Genomic DNA, 25,665 nt, shown 5'->3' on the forward strand with positions numbered 1-25,665 from the left:
TCAGTATATTATATTTTCAAATCTATACACAGACATATCCACCCACGCACCCTTCGTGCACAACTACAAGTACACGCACGCACGCACGCACACGCGCCATTCAGTCGTGGGCAGGAGAGCAGCTCGCCGCCTACGAAACCAAACTGGGAGGGGTTGTGAACGAAGGCTGGGTTTCCATTGGCTGCACGCAGTCGCCGTGGCGTGGGGGTACCTCTAATCATATTCAGCATGTTTTGCACAAGAAATGTCAGCCAGGAAGAGCTCTCTGCTCTCTTCGCCAAATTATTCCACGGAAATGGCATGTTCGGAGACTCCAGCTGCAAACGCCTTTCTGGTGGACTCTTTGATCAGCTCAGCCCCAGGCAGAGGGGAAGGAGGGGGAGGCGGTGGTGGCAGCGGACTTGCAGGAGGAGGAGGAGGAGGAGGAAGAGGCGGCGGCAGCAGCAGCAGCTACTACCCGAACAACGGTGGTGTCTACCTGCCACAGGCGTCCGATTTGCCGTACGGGTTGCAAAGCTACGGGCTGTTCCCGGTCCTGAGCAAATGCAGTGAGGACCTGCCGCCGCCGCCGCCGCCGCCGCCGCCGCCGCCGCCAAGCATGGTTCCCACTCCGCACACTTACATGTCAGGGATGGAGGTCTGGCTAGAACCCCCGAGATCCTGCAGCCTTGAAGAGCCCACAAGCCCACAGGCGACCTCTTGCTCCTTCGCTCCCAGCATTAAAGAGGAGAGCTCCTATTGCCTCTACGACTCGGACAAGGCCCGCAAAGAGGCATCGGCCACCGACCTGTCGCCTTTCCCGAGGCTAAGCGCAGAGATCTGCGCCGTGAATAACGTGGCGGCGGGGGTGCCTGTCCCGGGCTACTTCCGCTTGTCTCAAGCTTATGGCACCGTCAAGAGCGGCGGCTGCTATAGCAGCTCCCACCACCACCACCATCACCACCAACAGCAGGAGCCGCCGCCGCCGCCGCCGCCGTTGCTGCACCCAGGGCAGATGGTGGCTGCTTCCCAGTTTGCCCCGCAGCCCCAAGTGAGCTTCGAGTCTTCTCCGGCGTTTCCTCTGGCCGCCCCGTTGCCCGAGCAAGGCAAGAAAGACAGCGAGGATTCTTCCCCACCCAGCACTTTGGCCGGGGATTCGCAGAGAGGAGAGGAAGAAGGGCAGGCTTCTTCTTCTGCCGCAGAAGAGCTGTCGCCAGCCCCCTCGGAGGGCAGTAAGCCTCCTTCCGAGAAAGAAACCCTAGGTAAGGATTCCTCATCCACCCAAGGCGGGGAAGGATTTTAAACCCTTCCCCCTTCAAAAAGAACTTTTGCCAGGGCAGCCCAGCCCCAGGAAGGGCAGTTTAGACAAACCCACACAGATTTTGTGCAAGGATGCAGAGATACTGGAGACAGACTGCAGATAGGCCGGCCGGCAGATAGCCATAAATCCAGGAAAAAGCTTATACTGGGAGAGACAAAAAGGACAAACACATGTGCATATCTTCTTCTTCTTTTTTTATTTTGCAACGCTTAATGCACTGGCAGCAGACAATAGAGCATTCAGGGAAGGGGTGGGCAAAAAAAAAAAAAAAAAAAAAAAACCACACCCAAGCCAGGCCTTCATGGCCCACCATGGTGCAGAAATGCCTGAACAGATAACAGAGATGTTCATTAAAAAGCCAAAGTAAGCAAGAAGTCAGCATCCATAAATAAAACCCTTCAGAACCTAAGTTCTAGTTTACGATCTTGGATGCCTTTACAGACCCCCTCCTCAGAGCTGGGCTGAAATTCCCCCAGGCGGCAGGGTCCGGTCAGACTGCAGAGGCCCTGCCGGTGTTCCTGGAGGCTTAACAGGAGTCTTCCAGGGTAGAAATCCAAAGGGCCGTTTCAATGAATGGGAACGGCCTTAAGAGCGCCCTGGGATCACTCTGCCTGTGCCTTTTATTGCAAAGAAGAAGTTTGTGCAGCAGGCATTCCTGCTACCATGGAACATTAAGTGACAATAATAGCCACTTACTAATAGTAGTAGTAGGAATATTTCCAAACTTTTATGAAGTAGGATATTTTAATTAGTGATTGCTCATAATTCTTAAAAACCATGATGATAAGTGTACCCAAGTTACTCGTATCCAAATGCATGCAAGAATATGTTTCAGTCCAGAAGGAAAGGACACCCTAACCCTCCCTCCCTCCCTCCCTAAAATAATATTTGCAACTCTGCAGATATTAAGGAACCACCTATTCCTCTTTTTCAATATGCCAGGTGGCTAATTATCTCCTGGCAACCCATGTAAATATAATTAATCTGTAGAAGATGAATTGGTCTTCTCATCCTATGCAGATTTGCCTGTCCTGTTGAATTAAATGGCTTAAATTCCCAAATATGCAGCTGTGGGATTTTATTTATTTATTTAGCTAGTTTAGCTAGCCTGAGCTGAGTTACAGATTTGGTCTGGGGGGGGGGGGAATCTCAAAAGGGAAAAGTGTGGAGCAATTTTAAATTTAGCATCGTACTCAAGAGGCTACATTTTTACACCATCTGTCTTTTCACTTAGGAAGAGGCGCGGGGGGGGGGGGAGGGAGGGGTGTGTTGAGGTTAGGAAGAGAAATGTTTGAGGGAAAGACAAGGCACTGGCATATCTTGCTGGTGCCAACTTCAAAATCTAGCCTCTTTGCTCAGGCGCCCTGGAGAGGGAAGCAAATCAAGCGGGGCGAGGGTGCTGTTGTCTCTGGGTCTGAGTAGGGAAGACCTTCGGAAAAGGGCTTTGAAAAGAGCGCTGGGGCCCCTTGAAGGCTGCCACAAACTTAAGGTCAGTAAGAAAGCCCTCAGGTGTTCCTCTCAGCTCCTTCACGGTGTCCTTGGTAATGTCCCTGGCTGATTTTTTTTTTTAAAACTAGGCGGCCAGAAGGGAGAGAATGCAGCCACCTGGCTCACTGCGAAAAGTGGTAGAAAGAAGCGGTGCCCTTACACCAAGCACCAAACGCTGGAGCTGGAGAAAGAGTTTTTGTTCAATATGTACCTGACTCGCGAGCGTCGCCTAGAAATCAGCCGTAGTGTCCACCTCACGGATAGACAAGTTAAAATCTGGTTTCAGAACCGCAGAATGAAGCTGAAGAAAATGAACAGAGAGAATCGGATTCGGGAGCTCACAGCCAACTTCAGTTTCTCCTGATAAACCTCTGCATACCTTTGAATCGTCTAAGCAGCCCATACAATCCTGCACCCCACCCCACCCTAGCTCACCCCACCCCCAATCTGGTCAGGCTTTAACTATTGGCACCTGTGTGGATCTGAACCTTTCAATCCCACTCTCAGCCTCTCCATCGCTTCTTGATGATTGATTTCGTTGGGATAAAGCCATAGCAAGGCAAGCCCAGCACATTCCTTCTGAAGTTCCCTTCTTCTGCTCTCACTTCTGGAGACCCTGGCCCTTGAGAAATAGGATGTCCCAAACACTATGGTGCCTATTCTCTTTTCCTTACCTACCCCTTAAAAAACAAAACAAAACAAAACAAAAAAAACCCCACCAACAATCAGAAAAGTAACCTAGCCAAAGGAAAGGTGCATTCGGAACCTCCTCCACATGTTGCAAACTGGGGTTGAGTGTAGTTTTCAATCGTTTAAACATTTGACCACATCACCTCAAACACGGATCGGGTTTGATATTATTACTACTACTATTTTCTTGTGCAGCCAATGTTAAGCAGCTATTGTGGAAACAAACAAAAAGTCAGATTAAGAATCCAAAACTGTTCATTTGTTTACTCCTTTATTTTTCCAAATGTTTAATATTTCAGCTTTAAAAGGTTTTTTTTTTTTTTGGAAAACAGGGAGAGATGGGGGGGGGAAGAGAGAGAAACTGCTCCCATCTTTTCTTGAAAGATAAGAACAGTTTTATGTTCCTTAATGGTTAAATTATTACATTTTGTAGTTATGGGTAATTTTTTCTTTAGATAAATGGTTCTTTACCATTTGTTCCTTCTGTTTGACAAGCACAGACAAAGAAAAAACATTTATTGAATGGAGAAGGGGCAGAAGACCCCCGGTTTTGCCTATTCTATTCCTAGAAATGTTTGTGTGTGTGTGTGTGTGTGTGTGTGTGTGTGTTTCTCTGTGTGTGTATGTGTGGGTAATGTCTATATACACATACATACACACACACTGAAGAATTTCCTGACTGTATGAAATAGCAAAGGAGAAAATCTTTATTTCCTTGATACTGTGAAATTACATGCATTGAAAAAAAAATCAAGCGTGTAGTACAAAGAGAAGAAAAAAACCTATGAAATAGATATGTATAAATGTCTATTATTATTAAAATAATTAATATTATTAAAATACCAATACAGTTGGAAGCAAAGCATTCTTTTCCGTTATTTAGATGCTAGCTTTACTTCTTGCTCTTACCTTAAATCTTTAATAAATTAATATCCTAATGCAGCTATGCAGGAAGATAAAGCAAACTGGAGACGCTGTTGATATTTTATTGGAAGAATAAAAAGATGTCTTATGAGTTTCCATAAAACAACAACCACCATCAAATAATAATAATAAACTGTTTTGGTGTCTGCTTATTTTCAGAACTCTTATTATTAAATTTTGTGAACTTTTACGTTAAAGAATAGTTGACTAAGCCGCCTAAAATTATTTAGGAATCAATTTGAATGTAGACAGTCTTAATGTGCCTGGGCCACATAGGAATGGTGCAGTAAGATTTGTCAGCTTTTGTTCAGTTTTATGGCTTGCCAGTATAGCTGGATTGTAGCCATCTTAGAGGAAAAGTATCTTCAGTTGAGCGAGGAGCTGCACAGACTAACCAAACTGAGAATCTTATCTTTGACTGCAGAGAATTGGCACTGCTGTTGTTGTTGTCACTACTTCATGAGTATGATTCTCAATTAATCTAGTACAGCCTCTGAGCATGAACTCCAAAGCAAAACCTAAAGGACTAAAGGAAAACAGTGTGAAAAGGGGAGCCCTAAGAATTTGGATTTTAAACTTCACTGGCCTGTGTTGCAGGTTTTCTGCCATGATTCACCTGGCTGCAGGATGTGACTAGGCAGAAATGCCATCTTGGGGTTCTATGTAAACCCATATCTATCAACTGTAAGATTGAAACAATGGAATCTTTAAAGTGGGGGGGGGAGAAAGAGAAGGAAGCAAAGATTGTGGGGCGAGGTTGATGGGAATTTGAATACTAAGCTACAGCCAAAAATCTCCTCGCCCCTCTTCCTCTTTCCTCCTCCTTCCTCTTCCTCTTCCTCCTCCTTTTCCCTCTTCCCTCTTCCCTCTTCCTCCTCTTCCTCTACTTCTCCTCCTCCTCCTTGTCCTCCTAAGAGACTTTAGACCTGATAATCTTTTTTTAAAAATCAACTATTTACGGGAAGACATTTTAATCACCCACAGCCTATCTCCCCACTCTTCCTTTACTTCTTCTCATTGCACACCTCTTTATATTCTAAACATTCTACTGAAACGATTAAAAATGGCCAGTCAGATTTCCTCATATTTATAACAAAGAAGTTTGGTAAGTGGAGGTGGCGGGCTGTTGGTGGGAGAAGGGGAGGAGGACATGAGGAAGGCTCGCCTTTCGTTTACTGGCTTGTATTTATTTATATAATGGGCTGGGGTTTCCCCCTTCTTTCTTTATAATTCCTCCCCCACGCCGGGGCTCTTTTGCTTAAAGGAAAGCGGCCACGGGGAACCCTGTTAATTAGAAAGCTGAAAACTGGTCGGTGATTTAGGTAGTTTCTCGTTGTTGAGGTTGAACATTTCTCTCTCTGCAGCACGAAACTGCCTTCATCACCTCAGTTTATAATCATCAAATGTGTGCAATCCCAAACAGACGCTTAAGGAGGATAAAAGCACTGCCTTTAACTACCGAAGGAATCTGGGGGGGGGGGAGAAGAGGAGACACCCCACACACGCACACGCGCGCACACACACACACACACACACACCCGCGCGCGCGCTGTCTCCTGAGGCGTCAAGTCCCAACGCCATTGTTTCTTTCTGCGCGCCGAAATGCTGCTTCCAATAAACCAAGGCGGAGGAGGGGGCGTTAAAAAGAAAAAAAAAAGAAAGAAAGAAAGAAAGAAAGAATGCAAAGCCAAATGGAAGAGACCTTCAGGGCTAAGCGGCCTCCGTTGACTTCGGATTTTTATTTCTATTTGAAAAGGGGATCCTTTCCACAACTCCGAGATTCCTTTCAAGGTCAGGGGCATTAAATAATTATTATGCTTTTCCTGTTCGAGGAACCCATTCGGCTGCTTGTCCTTGCGGTAGGATTGTGGCCCTGGCTGCAGGCGCTGCTGCAAATGGGGTAATATTGCCGCCGTTCCTTTCCACAGCTCTACCGGTTTCCATTCTCTCTTATTTTACGGGAAGGAAGGAAAGAAGGAAAGAAAGAAAATTTGACAGAGATTTTCAGTGTTGAGCTATACTGCATTAAGGGGTGCCGGCGGGGGACGCGCGCGCACTTTGACGCCTCTCTGGCTCTAACTTCTTCTAGCGCGAGCCTTCAGCTCTCCTCCTCCTCCTCTCCCCCTTGCGTGGCAGTTTCGGTTTCACTCGCCCCCTCCCCAATTCGGTTCACCTCTTCTTTCTTTCTTTCTTTCTTTCTTTCTTTCTTTCTTTCTTTCTTTCTTTCTTTCTTTCTTGTGGAGGAGGATATGGGAGTGGGGCATCTAGGGCGTCTCGCCCTCTCGCGCGCGCGCACACACACACACACCGCTCTGGGCAAGGTGAAGACGGAGGGCCCCGGGAGGCGAGAACGCAGCGATTTCTCCAGGGCTGGCAAGGCCTCGGTTACGATCATTATTGGAATGGGTCCGGGCGCCTGCATTCCAGGGAGGCGGCATAAGCAACAGCGACCTCGCTCGGGCTGAGACGGCGTGCCGGCTCCTCGCCTTCCCTTTTATGTCCGGCAGCCCCGCGAGACGGAAGGAAGGCGCTGCGCCGTCTTGTTTACATCCACACACACACGTTATTTACCGCTAGTGTAAATGAACAAGGCTCCTCTCCTGGGTATCAGAGGGTGTGAGGGAGCGGGAGGGCGGGCCAACGTGGGGTTCGCAAGAATAGGACGTTTCTTGGTCTCTGTTTTGTCTCATCCCACTTTTAATTAAAAAAAAAAATACCTTTCAGATTTCAGACTTCAGATTTCAATTAAAGGAGGCATGGAGATAGAAATCCAATTTTTGTAAATTTGTTTTAGACCTTGCGTTTTCGTTTAATATTGGTGAAAAGCTCATATTTCGCAGCACAGGGGTTTTTTTGCTTATAACATAGGCATGTATTTATAAACACACATACATTTTATATATATAGATATATATAGATATATTATCCAGATTGGTACACACACACACACACACACACACAAAACCCCTATATATTATCCACATTGGTGGTGAAGCATGTAAATACACATCTATATATACCTGCCTTTATACACATATACATAAACATCCAAGCAGGTAATATGTGTCTCTGTGAATTACACACTTTGAACTAAGAATCATACTTCTTAATGAAATATATAAACAGGAAAAGGCTCCTTACAATGATATTGAAGAGCTATTCTTGGGTATATGTGTCCTAGAGTACTTCTCTTGCTAAGTTCTTATTTATTTCTTGGGGGGGGGCAAAAGTCTCACAACTCCTGAATTCCACAGCGTAGGGCCTCCTATCAAATTTCCCTCTAAATTTTAAGTGCTTTTGGGTGGATGTGGAAGAGATTCAGACTTGTCTCTCTGTGTGCAGGAGTCTAAATATAGAGGAATCTAACCTGTATTTGAAAGCAAAAGGAATAAGGTTTTGAAATGTCTTTTTTAAACTGGTAGACCCTGTGAAAGAAAAGAAAAAAAGAAAAGAAAACAGATCTCAACAGCTCAAAACTTTTGTTTGCTCTCTCTGGGAGGCAGGTTCAAATACTTTATCTTTAAAATTAGTAGATATTTTAAACAGCCCAGTGGTACTCCAGGGATGTTAAGTGAACACCTGCTGAGGTAGAGCATATTTAAATCAGTGGGACTTACTTAGGAATAGAATTGGGGGTTAGATTGGAAGGGGGGGATGCTGAGAACTAATATTTCAGAAGTAGGAAATAAATGTCCCCAAGCACTCTCTGTGAATCCTGTATTGTACACGAGTGGATTATGTTTAAGTGTACTTATGCATAAGGGCATGCTTAAGTACACTTTCTTGAAAATAATCCCAAATATTTTTGTTCAGGGTTTTAAAAAAAAGTTTTTTTAGCTTCCTTATGCGGCAGGGCACCACATTAAGTAATTTAATACTTACTTAAATGATAATAGAATTATAAGCAGAACCAAACCAACCAGTTTCATCCAGTTTCACATTGTTATTATATTAAAATTATACAGATTGGTTACAAAGAATTGTTGTGAAAATATGGATGTTACTGAAATAAAATCTTGACATAGGGAAGAATACAAGAGAGATAAAATTGGAACTGCCTGCTTATATCTTTTTCTATGTTATCCATTTCTGTGATTTCAAATTGAAATATATCCCTTAATCTACATTCTTATTATAGTTATTCCACAGCCTCTATTTAAATAATTTATATAGACTTTATTCTTTTAATATAAATATAACTTGTTATAAAACCTAGTTCTCTTTTAGAAATTAATGAAATATAAATAACTGTAGCTTCCAAAATGCAACATAGTATAGAATATAAACATTTAGGAACCCTGCTATTAAGATTTTTTTCCTTCTAAGAGAGGGGAAGTTCATCACAATACCAAACTTTAGATTTTAAACAAAATTATGTAAGCCATCCATGTGCATGTATTAACAAAGAGAGGCATACGCATTTATAAATACACATTAGATATGTATACGTGTAGAAGAGAGAGATTAAACACACACATTTATAAATATATAGATTCATTCATTTATTCATTTGTGGCCTATAGGGCTATTTCTCCCTACGATAACCATAGAGTTCAACTGTTTTACTATAGAAAAATCTTCCTCTGATTTTAAAATAATTTTGGGTGGGGATAAGATGGCTAATAATACCCCCTTGAAACTTTTTTCTTCATATGTGTAACATATTATTTCTTGTAATTTTAAGATCTTAGGTTAAAAAAAATACATGGCCGACTCCTAATTTTATGTTTTTTGTTTCAACTTTTAGCCTTCGATGAGCAAAGAACAGGGAGGCATGTAAAGCAAAAAGTAAATCTATCTTTTCGGTGCTGAATATTCATACATGACTTTAATTAGCACACGGTTTCTCCCTTAATTAGCACACGGGTTCCTCCCTCACTCTGCATTTTCCTCCTAAAGCAATTTTTTAAAAAAATATAGAGATTGTAGAGATCTCTTTTTCTTTCCTTTTAGTGATAGAGTTACAGGTCCCCCTCCTCAAAAAAAAAAAAAAAAAAAAACCAAACCCCCACCCACAGAATAAAGGAAAAACTCCTAAGGGGGAAGGGAAAAGCGCAGGAACCCTCCGGAGAAGATACTGGATTCAAATGCTACAGGCACCCCGCATTTAGCCATAACTTTAATTCACAACACTGGACTTGATCTGAGGACCGAATCACCTTTTTTGTTTCGCCAGAAGATGTAACCCTCCGCTCAGTTCCGATGTGCCAGGTTCTGCCGCAGAGCAGACCAGAAAAGAAATAACTACTTATACCCCAAACCTAGTTGTTTGGGACTGAAATCCTTCTTTAAAAGCCCAGCGGGGGAAACGCTTTGACCGGACGACGGAGGCGGCTTCTTATTCTTTCCATCCCTTCTTAGGAATCAACCGTAGATACAGGGACACAGATATTATACATAAATACATATGCTGCAGACATCCCAAGCGATCGATATGCAGGCTCCCCAGCGCGCATACAGACGTATGGGGTACATACCTATGTGCGTGCGCGTGCATGTCTGTCTGTCTGTCTCTGTCTCTCTCTCTGTCTCTCTCTCTGTCTCTCTCTCTCTCTCTCTGTGTGTGTGTGTGTGTGTGTGTGTGTGTGCGCCTACATAGATGTACAATATCTCTCAAACGAGCGCACAATACACCCGTCCCACATAACCTTTCAGTGCTTGCGCCGTCCTAAGGAGAAGGTATTGTAACACTTCTGGAAAAGGCTTACAAATCTCGGGGCGTGGATTCTCCTTGCAATCAACTTGATCGAGGGTGGGGGTCTTTATTTCGTCCGTAACAAAAAGTCCGGGTCTTTCCTTCAGTTTACGCGCGCTGTCTTCCTCTCTCTCCCTCTCTCTCTCCACTTTTCGCCGTCTTCCCCCCCCCTCTTCATGTCTCTTATTTAAAAAACGCTCCTTTGCTGGTTGTTACCAGTGACACAGCCCCGAAGTATATCTCTCTTCCACCTTCCAACATAGGGAGATGTCACGAATAAGATTGGGAAGTACCGCAGAAATAAGGAATCAGCCACAAATGCCTGTGTGTGTGTGTGTGTGTGAGAGAGAGAGAGTGAGTGTGTGCATGTATGTGCGAAAGAGAGCAAGAGAACCTGCCACACACCTGCAAGTTACCTAACCTTAGTGGCAAAAGATAAAGTGATAGATTGAGCCCCCACACAAAAACTGAAAAAAGTTGTTTTTGGCGATATTGGGGGGGGGGAGGGGAGAGGCAATCCTCAGCTTCAAGCGAGTCTGCTTTTGCTCCGGCGACTCAACAATCCCTCTCGCGAGTCGGAAAAATCCGCATCGGAGGCGCCTTTAAAGAAGTGTCTCTTGCTGGGAGCCGCTCCTGAGTCTTGCCTCGCTGTTGGGGCGCCCTAAAGTTGGGAGCAGAGCGTCTTTCAGGGGGAGCCCAGAGATGGATTTGACTTTTTCCTGCCAGCCCCAGTTAGCTCTGAACTCTGCGGCGCGCTATTATTTACAGTGAGTTCCCAAACTAAACACAACAGTATAATTTAACCTTTCCAGGCACTCGTAAATTTTTACGACTGTGAAACAGAGCAACGCAAATGAATATGCCCATAGTTACTGACTTAATAACAGTCTGTGGCTCCCGGAACGATAACTCCTTATGAAATATAATAAATATGTATTTAAATACAGATTGCCGCCAATGTTATTTTCTTTCTTTATGGCATAAACGATTGTATAATTTTATGTGAAGGTCTCCGATCACAAGAAGAGCAGCATGTCTGCGCGGTGCCCTCTTTCCCTCGCCCTCTTTCTCTTTTCCCAAGGAACGAGAACCATTGATGGAATGATTAATTATGATATAAAATAGTCCACTTAAAAAGAGTGATCATAATAGACCCCCCTCTTCAAAAAATAGTCTGATCTTTTTATCTCATTTGGCCACAATTAAAAGAAACTTTGCTCTACAACTTGCTTATTCCTTTGCATTAAAAAAAAAAAAGAGCATATGGCTTTGCTATAAAAATGATGGCTGGAAAACACTGACCCATTAATAGCCTGCGGACTGATTTATTCTTTATTGTTCTGCTGCCCGGACACGTGACACGCGGCAGCCAATGGGCTGACAGGCAGCCTTCAACTTATTAGGTGACTGTACTACTTCGCAAGGACCAAGTTGTTACATGAAATCTGTAGTTTCATAATTTCGCCAGGGCTCGCCTCTCCTTTGGTTTGGCCGGGGCGGCGATGTCTTCGTCGGGGACGCTCAGCAACTACTACGTGGACTCGTTCCTCCTCCACGAGACCGAGGAGCTGGTGCAGTCGCGCTACGCCTCGGCCCCCCTGGGCCAGCCGGCCAGGCAGGCGACCCTCGGCGAGCACCCCGAGTTCACCCCCTGCAGCTTCCAGTCGAAAGCGTCCGTCTTCAGCACTTCCTGGAATGCCGTGCACCCGCCGAGCGCCAACAATGTGCCGGCCGTCTACCACCCGTACGTGCATCACCAGCCACCCGACGGCAGGTACATGCGTTCGTGGCTGGAGCCGATGCCGGCCTCCTTGTCTTTCCCCGGCTTGCCGGCTAGCAGGCATTACGGCATTAAACCTGAACCGCTCACGGCCAGGAGGGGTGACTGTACCACCTTTGACACGCACGCACTCTCTCTGACTGATTATGCTTGTGGTTCTCCTCCAGCTGATAGGGATAAGCCAGCCAACGACGGGGCATTCTCGGAAAACAATGGCGAGAGCGAGGCAAACGGAGAAAAACCCCAGCTGGATCCAAGTAAGTGCACTTGCATCAGGGCCCCGCTGGACTTGAGGAGAGAAGGAGAGAGGGAGGGAACGAGCGAGGGTCTGCCGAGGCTGGCCTTTGAGGCAGGATCCATCTTGAGCTATGCGGCAAGGATTGGGGGGGGGGGTAGGATGGGTGGTCAGAAAAGGGAAAGCGCTGGGGCTCCTTGGAATTGGGGGGGGGGGTTGAGAAGCCCTATGTGTGTGCCTCTGTGTGCCTCTGTGTGCGTGTGTGTGCCCTTGTTTTTCTTTTCTTTTTTCTTTTCTCCCTCGCCTTTTTTTCTCGGAATCTGCAGGCGCGATGGGCTTGGTAGAGAAGACCGTTCATAGAGATGGTCTGATTCTCAGCTTCAGCCTGCCTTTCTCAGACAGCAAGGGAGTGTCACATGTATGCTTTCCCTGGCTATGGCTTCCGCTAGAAGGCTGGATAGGGAAAATTCGGGTGGGGCAGGGGGAAAGAAAGGTGTGGGGGTGGGGGGGGAGAGAGAGCTGTGAGGGAAGGAAATCCAAAACACTGGGTATGAATCCCTTTCCGTTAGCTCACAAATCCAAGAACACCCAGTTCAGGGAAAAAAAAAAATCATCTTCTTTCTGTCCCGATTTTGGAGAGGAACACACCCACAAATCAGGTTCATAGGCAGGTTTATCCTTAATAGCTGGAATGTGGGGGGAGTTTTTTGTCTTTTGTCCCCTTATAACCAGAGAATATAGAGGTATTCACAAAGGGCGCTCTGTTCTTATGGGTTGTTCACCACCATCTTTTTAATAGCTGGGGGTGGGGGGGGAGGTGAAGAGGAAGGAGACAGGGGCAAGGTGGGGAGAAAGCCGGAAATGCCGGCTTTAAGAGTAGACTCTGGATAAACAGTATCAGGGAAACTGGGTGCTGACATTTTACTGCAATTCCATATGACTCTCTAGTGTGTCCCAATTTGAAACCCACAGTTGCCCAGTGAGAGAATATTTTTTGTTAAGAGTGGGTAGTGATGAGGGCAAAAAATATATATACATTTGTATGTGAAAGTCCTTGCTTCCTTCAACCTGAGTATTGTTTCCCTGCAGATAACCCAGCAGCAAACTGGTTACATGCAAGGTCCACAAGGAAAAAGCGTTGCCCTTACACCAAGCATCAGACACTGGAGTTGGAGAAAGAGTTTCTCTTCAATATGTATCTCACCAGGGACCGGAGGTATGAAGTGGCCAGGCTCCTGAATTTAACCGAGAGACAAGTGAAAATCTGGTTCCAGAATCGTAGGATGAAAATGAAGAAAATTAACAAAGACCGAGCAAAGGATGAATGATCCTAGACGGCAGGTTTAATCTGTGTCAAAATAGCAAAATCCGCCCTTCCCCCCTGCGGTCCTTCAGCGCCACACAATGCAACTTCTCTACCCCTATCCTGAAACTGTAACCAGGCCTCGCATATTTTTATTTTTTCATTGTTTGTCCTTGGCCAATTCAGCTCTTGAATGTACCTCGCCAGCGTGCAGAAAGACCGCTGTGTCCTGGTGCTATTTTGGAGGTACCGTCTTTTTTTTTTCATTTTCTACTCCTAGGAAAGCAAAGGAGGGACATTACCGCACCAGGGTGATATGTTGCTTTGTTTAAATCTACCTGTCAAGAAAGAAAAAAAAAGAAAGAATGAAAAAGAAAAAGAAAGAAAGAGAAAGAAAGAAAACTACCTTTTAATGCACAATTCTTTATGGACTGTATAGGTTAGTTGAAGTAGTTAAATTTATTTGCTTGTTGCAAGGCAGAGAGAGAAAGGTCTGCTGTAATACTTGAACACTGTGTTTTACTGTGGTATTATATTTGTGACTCAATTTTTGTGCTTGGGTGCTGTACCAGATGTGATTGTGTAAGCTAGAATACAATTTGAACTCAGGTTGTTTATTATAAAGATTGCATAGAGTATAGCTCTGTAGTGTAAGGACGGAGTCTTTTTTTCTGTACCATTGAACAGTTAACCTTGAATCCTACCAGATAAAAATTATAAATCATCCATTTCATATCCTAACTTTTAAACATAAAAGAAAAGCAAATATCTGGAATAAAAAAGGAGCTTATTGGTTCCTCTGAAACCACTCATTTAAGTATACACACAATCTATCTATCTATCTATAGTACAGTTTTCGTCAATTGTATATATATTATCTATATATTAAAGAAAGAAACCCTTAATAATCAAATTAGCTTGAATATTGTTTTTGCACCCGTGAGCAGTTCTCAGATATCGGAGCTATACCTATATGTGAAAAAGGTAACTACTACCTATGGTTTACGTTTTAAGATTAATCAAATAACTTGATTCCTATTGTAATGAAGTTTAATTTTATTGATAATAAATTATACACTAAAAACTACCTTTGGTTATTGCAGATGTGTATTAATTTTTTTTAACAACCTGAAAGTTATGTTTATGCAGAAGCTACACTTTGTATATTTTGCAAAACTTACCTCGTGGCTTACTGACCAAATAGTTTTGTCCAAAATGATATTTAACTTTTTTGCTAAATAAAAAAAAATATTGATTCTTTTATATTTTTGTGCTGTTTTAAGATTATTATGGGCACTGCTCCACAAGCTCAGCCCATAGATGGCATCTATTCTGGTGAGTAACCAGCAACTTGATTCTAAGCCCAATTATTCCAAAGTAAATCTCTACTCTTTTAATAGCATTTACTCCATACTTTGGATATTAGGAACTTGTAAATGAAATCACTTATAAGTCTGTGCATCGTTTTCCTGACATCACAGCATTTAATGACCCTGCCACCCAACGGACTATTGAAAATACTAGCCATCTTGCTGGAAGTCCATAATTTTTAATGATGCATATACAAATAGAGGCTTTATTTAAAAACAAAACAATACACCAAGCAGCTGTTTGTGACTGTCTTCTTCAAGGGCAAAAATACTGTTGCTCTTTTTATTGGTTTCATTTTGAACTCATACAAAATCAAGCTGTTCTCAGAGGCAAATAGCTACATAGCACTGGCTATGAAAGATCACTTTGTAACTTCCTGGGGAATGGGCTGCCTCTGTGAAAGGTACCCTTTGCATTTCCCTCTACAGGGTCTCCCAAATCAAGGTGTGGCATTTATCTCCAATAAAAGATAGCAAAACTTAGTTCTTATTCTTATAAGCAGGAAAGTCAGATTCCAGCGTGATTACCCAGGTAGTGATTTAAGTCCAGTTCACAAAATGTTACTGCAAACAGCTTGCTGGACATAGCTAACAATTTAACAAACAAATATGAGAATGGGAGGGGTGGTGAAGTGGTGGTGGGATGGGGATTAGATTCAAAGCAGTAAGCAAGACTGAGAGGAATGCCAAGTGAATCTCGGGAAAGCACCTAGAAGAATCAGGTTCCACAAACTACTTGAAGAGAATTTCACCCACAATCAGACACTGTAGGAATGCCCCTCTTCCTTTCAAAGCTAAAAATGCCAGCCCAGCTCCTAAGTCTGGGATAAAGACAGTATCAGAAACATATAATAAAAGAAAATGACGGCCATAATCTCTTTCTGAGTGCAAAGGGCCGGCAACGGCCCAGGACAGGGTCTGGCTGGCTGTTATTTTTTATTTTGTTTCTGACTACGCCTCGAAGGGAAAAAATAAAATAAAAGGTGGGACTTATCTCTGAGCAATGCTTGACAAGTGGAAAAACGGGGTCTGCGTTGGCGACAGGAAAGGAAATTGGAGGGGCCGAGGAAGCTGGAATGGCTGTCTGTCCCAGGAGTTTGGGATCTGGGACGCCCTCTGTTGTTGTGGAGGGGGGGGGACTTCAAAGCTCCAGCCTTTGGAGGGCCTAATAAACGGCGGGTCTGCAAACTGTCTGGAATTCGGCCCTTAATGAGTTTACAACTGTCCAGCCGCAATTAGTTTTTCTACAAAAGCCCTTTCATTTGTTTTGTCTGGCTCTTTTAGATAAAGCCGGACTGCGGAAATAGCCTGCCTTTATGAGTCCCCTTCCTCTGGAATGTAGGCTTGAACGGTGGACGTTTATTTATAATGAATTTGCCGCCGGGAACTTCTCCTACAATAGCCAAGGCACCGCGAGGCAGATTATTTAAAACGTTTGCAGTGCAGGGAGCGCCTCAGTTTTTACGCATTTGTAAGAGTCCTGCACCTTTTGGATCCGTTGCAAGGACCAAGAAGAAACAGCAGATGGCAGTGTTGTTCCATGAAAACGAGAGTGATGTTTATAGCTGCCAAAGGAAAATTCTAAAATGTCGACTTTCTGGAAGCAGCATCCTGTATATGCGGGGGTTGGAAACTGCTGATTGGATTTTTAACAAAGGACAAAAGTGCTCATTGCCTGTTTAGCCCTATGAACATCTGAATGCTTAAAAAAAGAATGCAGCAATGCTGGGTTGGATGCAGATTTATTCACACAAAAAACAGGTTCTCAGAAAGCACTGCGAATTTAAATTAGTTTTTATTAAAAATGAGTCCAGTTGTTCACCAGCATGTCATTTATTGTAAATCCTAATTTCACCTATTAGGCTTTTTATTATTTATTTATTTATTATTTCGAAAATGTATCAAAGATCAGATTTTGTATGTTGTGACTTCAGACATGAGTAATATGTGATGTGTGTGTATTTGTATGTGTGCATCTACATATCTATAGATGTGTACACATACAGACACATCTATGCAAACACACATTTCAGGTTTTAAAATGGCTCATTTCAGCTCAATAAAGAGGCTGAATTGGATTCTATCCCTATGGATATATGCAAGAATGTATCATCTTTGGAGAAATTAAATCTTCAATTGTTAAACCTATAATAAAATAAAAATACATTTGTATTTAGAACACATCCATAATTTAACTGGCTGTGATATGTACAAATTGATATCTGTATGCAAATATAAATCATGCAGGCAAATATATTCACACAGCACAATTATTTATATTTCCTGAATCTCACCCTGGCAGTAAGCTGCTCTATGTAGTAAGCCCTACTGAATTAGGTGGGGTTTACTATTTAGTAAATATGCCCAAGATGGTCTTACGATGGTGTGATTGTGTGTAATTGTATTCCATCAGCATGCTCTAACGGGGCTTTTAATAGCGCACCACAGAAGGTATGTAGAATTGAAACATAAGTAGGCTGCACCATCTTTACCGAAAACATAGAAGGAATATTACAGCTGCAAAAATTCAAATCTGAGAAAGCTACAGTGGATGATTGAAAGATTGCATCATTGGTATAAGGAACCCTAAGAAAGAGCTTAAAGGTGTTTCCAAATGGAACAAATAGACAGATTTTTTTTCCCCTGGAAAAACATAACACAACAAATAAGCCCGTTTAATAGGGATTTTAGGCAGTCCTCTATGGCGCAAATATCTTTATTTCTAATACAAGGGTATATTTCTTCAGCCTCATTTACATTCCCCAAACGTGACTCTGCCTTGCTTTGGTGGTCAGGCCGTCCTTGAAATTGTGCTTCCCCCCCCCAAGCCCCAAAAACCGAATTGCTAGGATAAACCAACTAATTTTTAATTTGAAAATTATTTACCAGCCACTGAATTTTCCAGCAGATGTATTTTCTGCAATTAAGGGCTCTGTTCTCTCCTAAACAATTTTGACTCGGTGGGATCCGATTTAATTATGTTATGCAAATGCTCACAAGCTGATATACCAACGGCTGTATAAAAGTCTGTATTTTTTTTAATTCTGGGACCTTTTTTTGTTTCTTATATTTTCTGTTTTTTTCTGATCAAAAATTAATTCATTTTTGCTTCTGCTCTGGAGGACTGCATTTATTCTCATTTCAGCAAGGAACACATTCTGGCTTCTGAAAATTAGATGATTGAAATTCATGTTTATCTGTAATAGGTCTTTGGAATATAAGAAGCATAAATGCATCGCATCAAAATGAAAGAAAAATATGATATTATTGAGAAAATATTGAAAATGTACATCCTTTTCTCACCTACAAATGCACACACAAATCCATCATGCAGAACCAGTGAAGGAAGATTCAAGGTTTAAGCATGGAAAGTATTCTGGTTTAATGCTATACTAAGAATCCACATTAGGGAAACAGCCAATTATATCTGACCCTTAAAAATATTGAGGGAATGCAACGTCTATATTTAATAAATGGTCCTAGTGGAAAATAAAAATAAAATTTATGTGATCAGATTATGGCCTATCGTAGTTAGGTATGTAATTCTTATTGTTAAGATAATACCTTTAATATAACCTGGTGACACTATCTAGAACCACTTCACCTGTGGTGAAATGCAAAAGGGAAGTTAAGTAACTCATATAAACTTTTAATTGAACAGGCAAGACTAATTAAGGAGAGGGAAACTCATATATGCCAAAGAGCAAAATCAAAGCTATAATCAAGCTCAATCAGTAACTATTTTGTTTCCTAATGCAGAAAGCAGACTTACGTTAATAATTGGGAAATATTTTGAAACGGGTGTTCTTTCACTTTAACAAAGATTTCTCAGACTATATAACAAAGCAATTTATGTCTTCCTATATGAGGGAATATTTTTGAAGGGCATGGAGTTCGTTAGATATAGAAGAAAGTATAGTAGGTGTAGGCATTTCATTTAATAAAACAGGTGTAAATGAAATGCAATAAACAATATATTATAAAAAATATATAATGGTCGTTCTAGGCTGTCTGAGCGGGTGGATGCATGCACGGACTTCTAAGCAGGTTTCCAGAGAGAATGCAGCATTTAGGATCTCCTTTCTGAATTGAAGAAAAAATCCGCATTTTTTCTTCAAGACTTAAAATGGGAAAAGAGAGACCGGCAAGCGGGCAGCTTCATTTTCAACATACTTTGGAGCTTATGGGGGGTGGGAATTGTATACAGAGAATTAGACATTTTCCTTGTCAGAACAATGCCCTTTCTCACGGGGGCTTGCGAGCATGTGTATCCACATATTACAACTACACAATTCTTGTGAAAAATTTAGAATGTTTCCAGGCTTTACAAAACATATTTTTTTGTCATTTTTATTTTTAAGTCTACCCCTTGTCAATATGAGAAACTAGCATCTTGTCCTGGTCGGCCCTAAACCAGTTTAAGGATCTGCGGAGGAAGCCTTGATTTGTCTTTTCGAGAGCCTTGCCTGGAATGTTGCTTCTGCTGGCTGTCTTGCTCCCCTCTTCCATCTTGTGGACTGTTCCCGGAGAGGCATTTATTAGTTCAATGTTGAGGTGGCCGGCTGCTTCTTTGATCTCGGATGCCTTTGCAGGTTCACTTTGCTTTATTCTCTCTTCTTATCCATTTCATGGGAGCTTTTGTTGCGTTGTTTGCTTGATTTCAAAAAGATTTTCCAGGAAAGAGAAGGGGAATGGTAGACAGGGAGCCTTCCCTGGGCCTTCCTTTGGTTTTGACAGCCATCTTAAGAGTGCGGATCAAAACTGTGGGGGTGAAAAGAGCCCAAACAGCCATAGCTTCAAATTCGCTCCCCTAAGAGAAAAGCTGGAGAGCCAAAGGACCACCTGTGAGTCCATAGGATTGCACTATTAAGAACACCATCTCATTCCGCAGTCCTATTGTAAGGTGGCCTTTATTGGTCTTTTTACTGGACTGTCTGGGGTGGTGGTACCTCCCAAAGCTCCGTGAGAAATATCACCAGTGGCATTTCTAGAGCGTGAGAGGCTCTTTGTAAACATAGGATACCCAGTTCCATAATTTGAGGGGAGAGTTTCCGGGACAATTCTATTGTCTTCCTTCCAGTTTATGATGTGCAATAGAGCAGGGCACTAAAAGATGCCTCTGTGCAAACGTCTCCATGGAAGGGAGGAAATTCATTTTATGACCTGGGGGGGGGGGCTGGGGAAGGAAGTAAGAGACGCGCCACCTTTCCTAGCTGCATCTGTGTCTTTGTGTGTGCAGAGGTGGGATTCTTAAAAAATTAAGGTATCCTTTTATCTGTGATCTATGGACAGGGGCATTGCATAGTAGATCCCCAAAGGTATGTGTATTTGAAGAACTTGGGCACAGGATGTGGTGGATAGAAGCGGGGCTTTTAAAAAAGAATACATTTTAACACCTTCCCCCCTACTCGAGGAGAAGATTCCCCTTCCAAAAGGCTATGAAAGCCAGTTTGTTTTTTTTGTCACTGCAAATACGTTTTTTGTTTTAAAAAGAACCAGGGCGGTGCTATTGGGCAGAGCAGGCTGTCTAATAAAGGACTTCTATGTGTCATAATTCCCACAAGGAGTCTTCTGATGCAGCCTTCCCTGGAATAGCATGCAGATTCAGAGACATGAAAGGCCTTGGAAGATATTGACCAGGCCTCTTTGAAAAACTTGCAAACAAGCTAGGATCAGCTCCAAACCCACTGCCATCTTGGGAGTTGGTAACTGAAGAGAAATGGAGGATCTTTGGCCATATAAAATGTCAGTATTTCAAGAAATCTGCTAGCATTATAGGAAGGGCTTTTTTTAACCGAATCCCACAAACTCATCAGTTCGACGCACGCACACAAAGAAAGATTCAATGACCACCGTTTGTGGGATGCTATTTCCTTTTTTTTTTTTTTTTTACAAAATAAAACAACAGGAACATGGTGGCGACGATGCGTTTGTGTCGATGTCTACTAATGCTCAGGAGCCCACCGACCGGGAGTGAGAAAGAAAGGCCGTGTCTGCGCTGTGGGCAGGCGGGGGGTGCGGGGGAAGAGAGACACTACTGTATATTAATGAGAAGGTTTGTTGCGTGGGTCCAACTGCGCTCTTCTTCCGGATTGGAACACGCCGAAAGGCTGCCCGCGGCTGAAAGACTAGAGGAAGGGAATTCCAAATCCAGCCGGGCCGGGGGAGATTTAAAGAAAGCACACGGCGACTCCGTCACCGCCAGCCCCGTGGGCAGAAGAGAAGTGTGGGCGCAGGCGAAAGCGGCCGGCCTTAGTTCTCCAAACGCCGGGCTCCAGTTGTCTCGCCGCAGCACTTCCTCGGCTTCCTTCGCTGTCCCGGGTGTGCCGCCGGCCATGTGGCAGCCCGCTTGGGGAAAAGAACCCGCCGGCTGCTTTCGGTCACTCGCGAGGTGCGGCTGTGATGCTCTCTCTTCCCATTTACAGGACCTTGTGCGCTTCCCTGATCTCTACCACCTGTGATGCAGGAGCAGATTGGCGGATGGGGTCATATGACTGGTCACGTGGTGGAGGCAGCTCGGTCCAAAAGAAAATGGGGTTTGGTGTAAATCTGGGGGTGTAATGTTATCATATATCACGCTACCTCGTAAAACCGACACCGAAGCCTACCGGACAACAAATCACCGGTCAAAATTATGAGTTCTTCGTATTATGTGAACGCTCTTTTTAGCAAATATACGACGGGGGCTGCTTCTCTCTTCCAAAATGCGGAGCCTACGTCTTGCTCCTTTGCTACCAACTCCCAGAGAAGCGGCTATGGACCAGGCGCTAGCGCATTCACCTCCTCCATGCCTGCCTTGTACAATGTGAACAGTGCCATATATCAAACCCCGTTCTCTTCCGGATACAGCCTGGGCTCTGATACCTACAACCTGCATTGTTCCTCTTTTGATCAGAACATTCCCGTCCTCTGCAATGACCTAACCAAATCCAGCTGTGAGAAAGCGGAGGAAAGCAACCTGCACAGCCAGGCTGAGAGTAATTTCCGGATATACCCCTGGATGAGGTCTTCAGGTATGGGGAAGGCGGGGGGAGCGGGCGGGCGGGGGGAGACCAAAAGCCTTGTTCAAAAACATAAAAGGACAGCTCGACCTGCGGGCGAATGTTACGCGACCTCAGGCAGACGAGCCAAGGCGGCGCATGCAAACTTCCTCGCCAAAAGTGCGCCTGCCTCTCCGCTTTTAATTAGAGCAGAGGCGCCATTGCGCAAAAGCCTGTGGCATTGTATGTAAATGAACCTCATAAAACTTTTTATTGCCCAATTAATGAGTTCGAGCCTCGTAAATTTATCTAACTCTTCTTCGTGATGGAACTGGAGAGTCGGGCTGAACCTCGGGCTGCGCCACAGGGAGAACAGGCGAAGGTGGCGAATGGGTCCGGGGAAGGTGGCTATGGGGCGCCTTTCTCTGCCCGCAGCAGCAGAGAAGGGGAGTCTCGGGTGGGAGTGAGGGTGGCGGGCAGAGGTGGAGGAAGCAGCAACGGCTGAGGAGCCACCTGCATGCACTGGATTGAAATATGTGATTTCTTATTATTCTCGAATTTTCTTTGTCAGAAAAATATGATCCTGCTCTAGATGGGCAGGCAAGTGGATGCGGGAGGAGAAGGTCCCAGTGCATTTAAACCTCGCTGCGCTCCCCTAGCAAGGCGGGAGACGAAGGCATTATTTTAAATGACATTGGAGTTTGCGGGCAAGGATGGAACGTCAGGCGATGCCTAGAATGTGACCTAATATTCGCCAGAGTTCCGCTAAGCCATTTTGCCTGTTTCGGATTTTTCTTTGAGATTAAGGGTTGAAAACCTAGAAACTAACCCTAAGACTTTTCATTAAGTTGACCGGCCCCATGGAACGCAGCCGAATTATTTTGGAAGTGAGAGATTCTAACTGAGAGGAGAACTATTGACTCAAGAGAATTTACTTTCAAGTAGGGTCTCACTAGAGAATACTTTCAAGAAAATCTGCCTAACGCTGCGCGGTTAAATGGCCTTTGGGGTGGCCGGATATTGTATCTGGAAAAAATGGAGGCTGAACAGAGAGGGCTGAACTCCATTTATCTGCCGACTTGTTTATAAATTCCAGGTTTTTATTCAGGCGGATTGCCTTCCTTTCCCTCCTTAACTTAGAAGGTCTCCCCCTTCCCCCCCCTCTCTCCCTTTAGGTCCAGATCGAAAGAGAGGGCGCCAGACTTACACCCGTTATCAAACGCTGGAGCTGGAGAAAGAGTTCCATTTCAACCGCTACCTGACCCGCCGGCGGAGGATAGAGATCGCTCACGCCCTGTGCTTGACCGAGAGGCAGATCAAAATCTGGTTTCAGAACCGTCGCATGAAATGGAAGAAGGAGCATAAAGAGGACGCCGCTGGAGGCACGGCCGCCGCCAACGAAGAGGCACCCGCCACTACCTCGGTGGAAAAGGTGGAGGAGGAAGAGGAGGAGGAGGAAGAAGAGGACGCAGAATAAATGCCAGCGGGAGGAGGAGAAAGCTCGCCCCAGCTTCTTCTCAAATGCTGTTTGCACGTGACCCGCTGCAAACGCTCCCCTGAAGCTTTCTTTTTCGTTAAAAAATAATAACAAACATAAAACTACCCTTGTTTTTTTTTCAATGGCCATTTCCACTCTAAGAGGGTCTGGGGAGAGGGCAGGCAGGGTAGATCTCTTCCATTACCTCTAGACATCCCCTGGCTTATTATTCTCAGTCTAAATTGCAGAATCCCACGCTGTCCAACATCTGGGATAAATTGGTTTTGGGCATCCAAGCTGGTAGCCATTTATGTTAACAAGTGATAAATAACATAGTTAATTTTTTATTGATATTTGTGAAAAGAAAATGAATCCAACAATTAACTGTTCTTTGCACAAGGAAAGGGGGGGAGAAAGAGAGAGAGAAAGAGGAAGAGAGAGAGAGAGAGAGAGCGCAAAAGCCCCAAATAAGTTAGCTTCCAAATAAACTACCTGACTGCACAGATCCCAAAAATCTGAAAGGGAAAAGTGCACTAGGCTTAATTTCAGACTACCTAATTTTTCACTAAAGTTCTATATACTTCCAAGTGGTTGGACTTTCTGCTTATTTGTTTAAATAACTGGGGATGGGGGTTGGGATGGGGGAAGAAATCCTTTTTAAAAAATAATAAACCACTACATTCAATTGCAATGGTTCGTACTACCTATTTTGAAAACTACCTATTTAGTAACTCCGCCTACCTATCAACAAAATTGTATTGTATAAATGAGAAGGGGGTATCAGTGTTGGTGGGAGACCTTGTCAAGCAAAAACTGTGAGGCCTGCCTGACATGGTTCAAAGATTTGGTGGGGAGTACTTACGAATATAATTTAGAGTTTTTAAGACATAATATATTTATTGCAAGGCTGTTATTAAATTAAATCAAATATGCTGCAATATTAGATTTTTTCTCAAGTCTTCACTAGCCCGAATTTTATGGGATAAATACTGATTGTATCCATTGTAAAATCTGCCTTATCTTTCCTTTCATATTGTGCTCCTGAAGGCTGATTCAGTGTTTCGTTTGAAATTTGTCCATTAATTGTGCTTTATGCATTTTAAAAAAAGTTAAGTGAATTTAAACAACCATCCCCTGCTCTTTCATCAGTTTCTTCCCTCACTCTATACTTGCTCAGAACAAAAGGCTGCAGCTTTCCTACATTTCAGACAACTTGTGCATTGGAAATGTTGCCTGTTCCTTCTGTTTTGAACTCCATCATAAACTGGAAAATCTATACTAAACTGGGTAACTTTGTAGCATGATTACATTAAAAAAAACTTCTGTATAAATAAATTGCACCATTAAAGTTTGGCTAATCTTTATTCATAACTTGTATGTTACAAATGTGTTTTTTTCTGCTCTGATCACTGTGAACTTTGAGGTATTTCATGTTAAAATTAGAAGGGGCAGGGAAGTGCGCGTGTATGTATGTATATGTATGAATTATCTTTGAAGTTTGCTTTTGTGTATCACCCAAATGTTTCCATGTTATACAGAAATAAAAATGCTTGATGACCCTGCATTGCATTTTTTTACAAGCAAAGAATATATGTGTGCATATACGCCCCACTGTTTAGTATTCCTGCAATGAAATATAAGATATCTGAGCAAGTAAACAATTATCTTGAAGAAATGAGGGTGGTGTGGTGCCCTCATTATTCCTGTTACCTGGAAGAAAACAGCAGCACAAATTCATTTGCATTCACCAAGGTGGGAGAATATTACGGAGGTGGAAAGTTGCAGGGCTCTGTGGGCCCAATCCTGATTACTTTCATATGCAGCTTCTTCCAATGGAACCAACAGTGATAAATAGATCCTGTTTACTCCTTTGGCATCTAAACTGGCTCCGTGACTTTGGCTTCAATGGAATTAGGATTATGTCTTCCTTCCTGCTTCATCACATAATCCTAATTCCCAATGTGAGGCTGGTATGCATCTTTCCTGCCTAAACATAAATCCGCATTATGCATAGGATACAATTGTCAGTAGGGATATTCTCAAGTCAGAGATCCGAATATACTAAATGTAGGGGCAGAAGACAGAAGTAACAGAAGCACAGCTTCTCTTCAATATCTTCAAATATTTCTGAACCATTGTTCTTATTTTTGTTTTTTTACTCCATTATCCACCCCATTAAAAAAAAAACTGAAAGCAAAGCGGAAGGAGGAAAAGGATAAAATTCCTAGGGGTGGAAGGAGGGCCAATGCCTGATACTTTATCCGCCTCTGAATGTATTTAGCATAATTTCAATGCAAAAAGCGGAGAGGGTTTTTTTTGTTTTTGGGTTTTTTTGTCCAAATGGTGGGTCCTTTAAAAATCTAGGACCATCTCTGGTAAAATGGCGCCTTTCTAAGTCCTGCCTCTTTCTTAGTGATGGGGAA

The 25,665-nt window shown here is 43.4% G+C and overlaps 3 protein-coding genes across 3 annotated transcripts; all 3 read left to right on the forward strand.

Annotated features, from left to right (window-relative positions):
• The first annotated feature begins 210 nt into the window (after window positions 1–210).
• HOXA10 (homeobox A10) lies at window positions 211–4,726 on the forward strand. The gene is made up of 2 exons (XM_039342009.1): window positions 211–1,241; window positions 2,878–4,726. Exons 1-2 carry the CDS (start codon window positions 245–247, stop codon window positions 3,150–3,152), a joined length of 1,272 nt encoding a protein of 423 aa, XP_039197943.1. The 5' UTR covers window positions 211–244; the 3' UTR covers window positions 3,153–4,726.
• Window positions 4,727–7,056: 2,330 nt separating this feature from the next.
• Window positions 7,057–14,502, forward strand: HOXA9 (homeobox A9). Its single transcript, XM_039342010.1, has 2 exons — window positions 7,057–12,134; window positions 13,202–14,502. Exons 1-2 carry the CDS (start codon window positions 11,600–11,602, stop codon window positions 13,438–13,440), a joined length of 774 nt encoding a protein of 257 aa, XP_039197944.1. The 5' UTR covers window positions 7,057–11,599; the 3' UTR covers window positions 13,441–14,502.
• Window positions 14,503–21,330: 6,828 nt separating this feature from the next.
• On the forward strand, window positions 21,331–24,800 carry HOXA7 (homeobox A7). The gene is given in 3 exon segments (XM_039342011.1): window positions 21,331–21,409; window positions 21,412–21,798; window positions 22,941–24,800. Coding segments are annotated over 3 exon segments (753 nt in total). The 5' UTR covers window positions 21,331–21,345; the 3' UTR covers window positions 23,243–24,800.
• Window positions 24,801–25,665: the final 865 nt, after the last annotated feature.

This window comes from Crotalus tigris, unplaced genomic scaffold, assembly GCF_016545835.1.
Source record: "Crotalus tigris isolate CLP2741 ecotype Arizona unplaced genomic scaffold, ASM1654583v1 scf7180000017774.6281472, whole genome shotgun sequence".
In the NCBI taxonomy this organism is placed as follows: domain Eukaryota; kingdom Metazoa; phylum Chordata; class Lepidosauria; order Squamata; family Viperidae; genus Crotalus; species Crotalus tigris.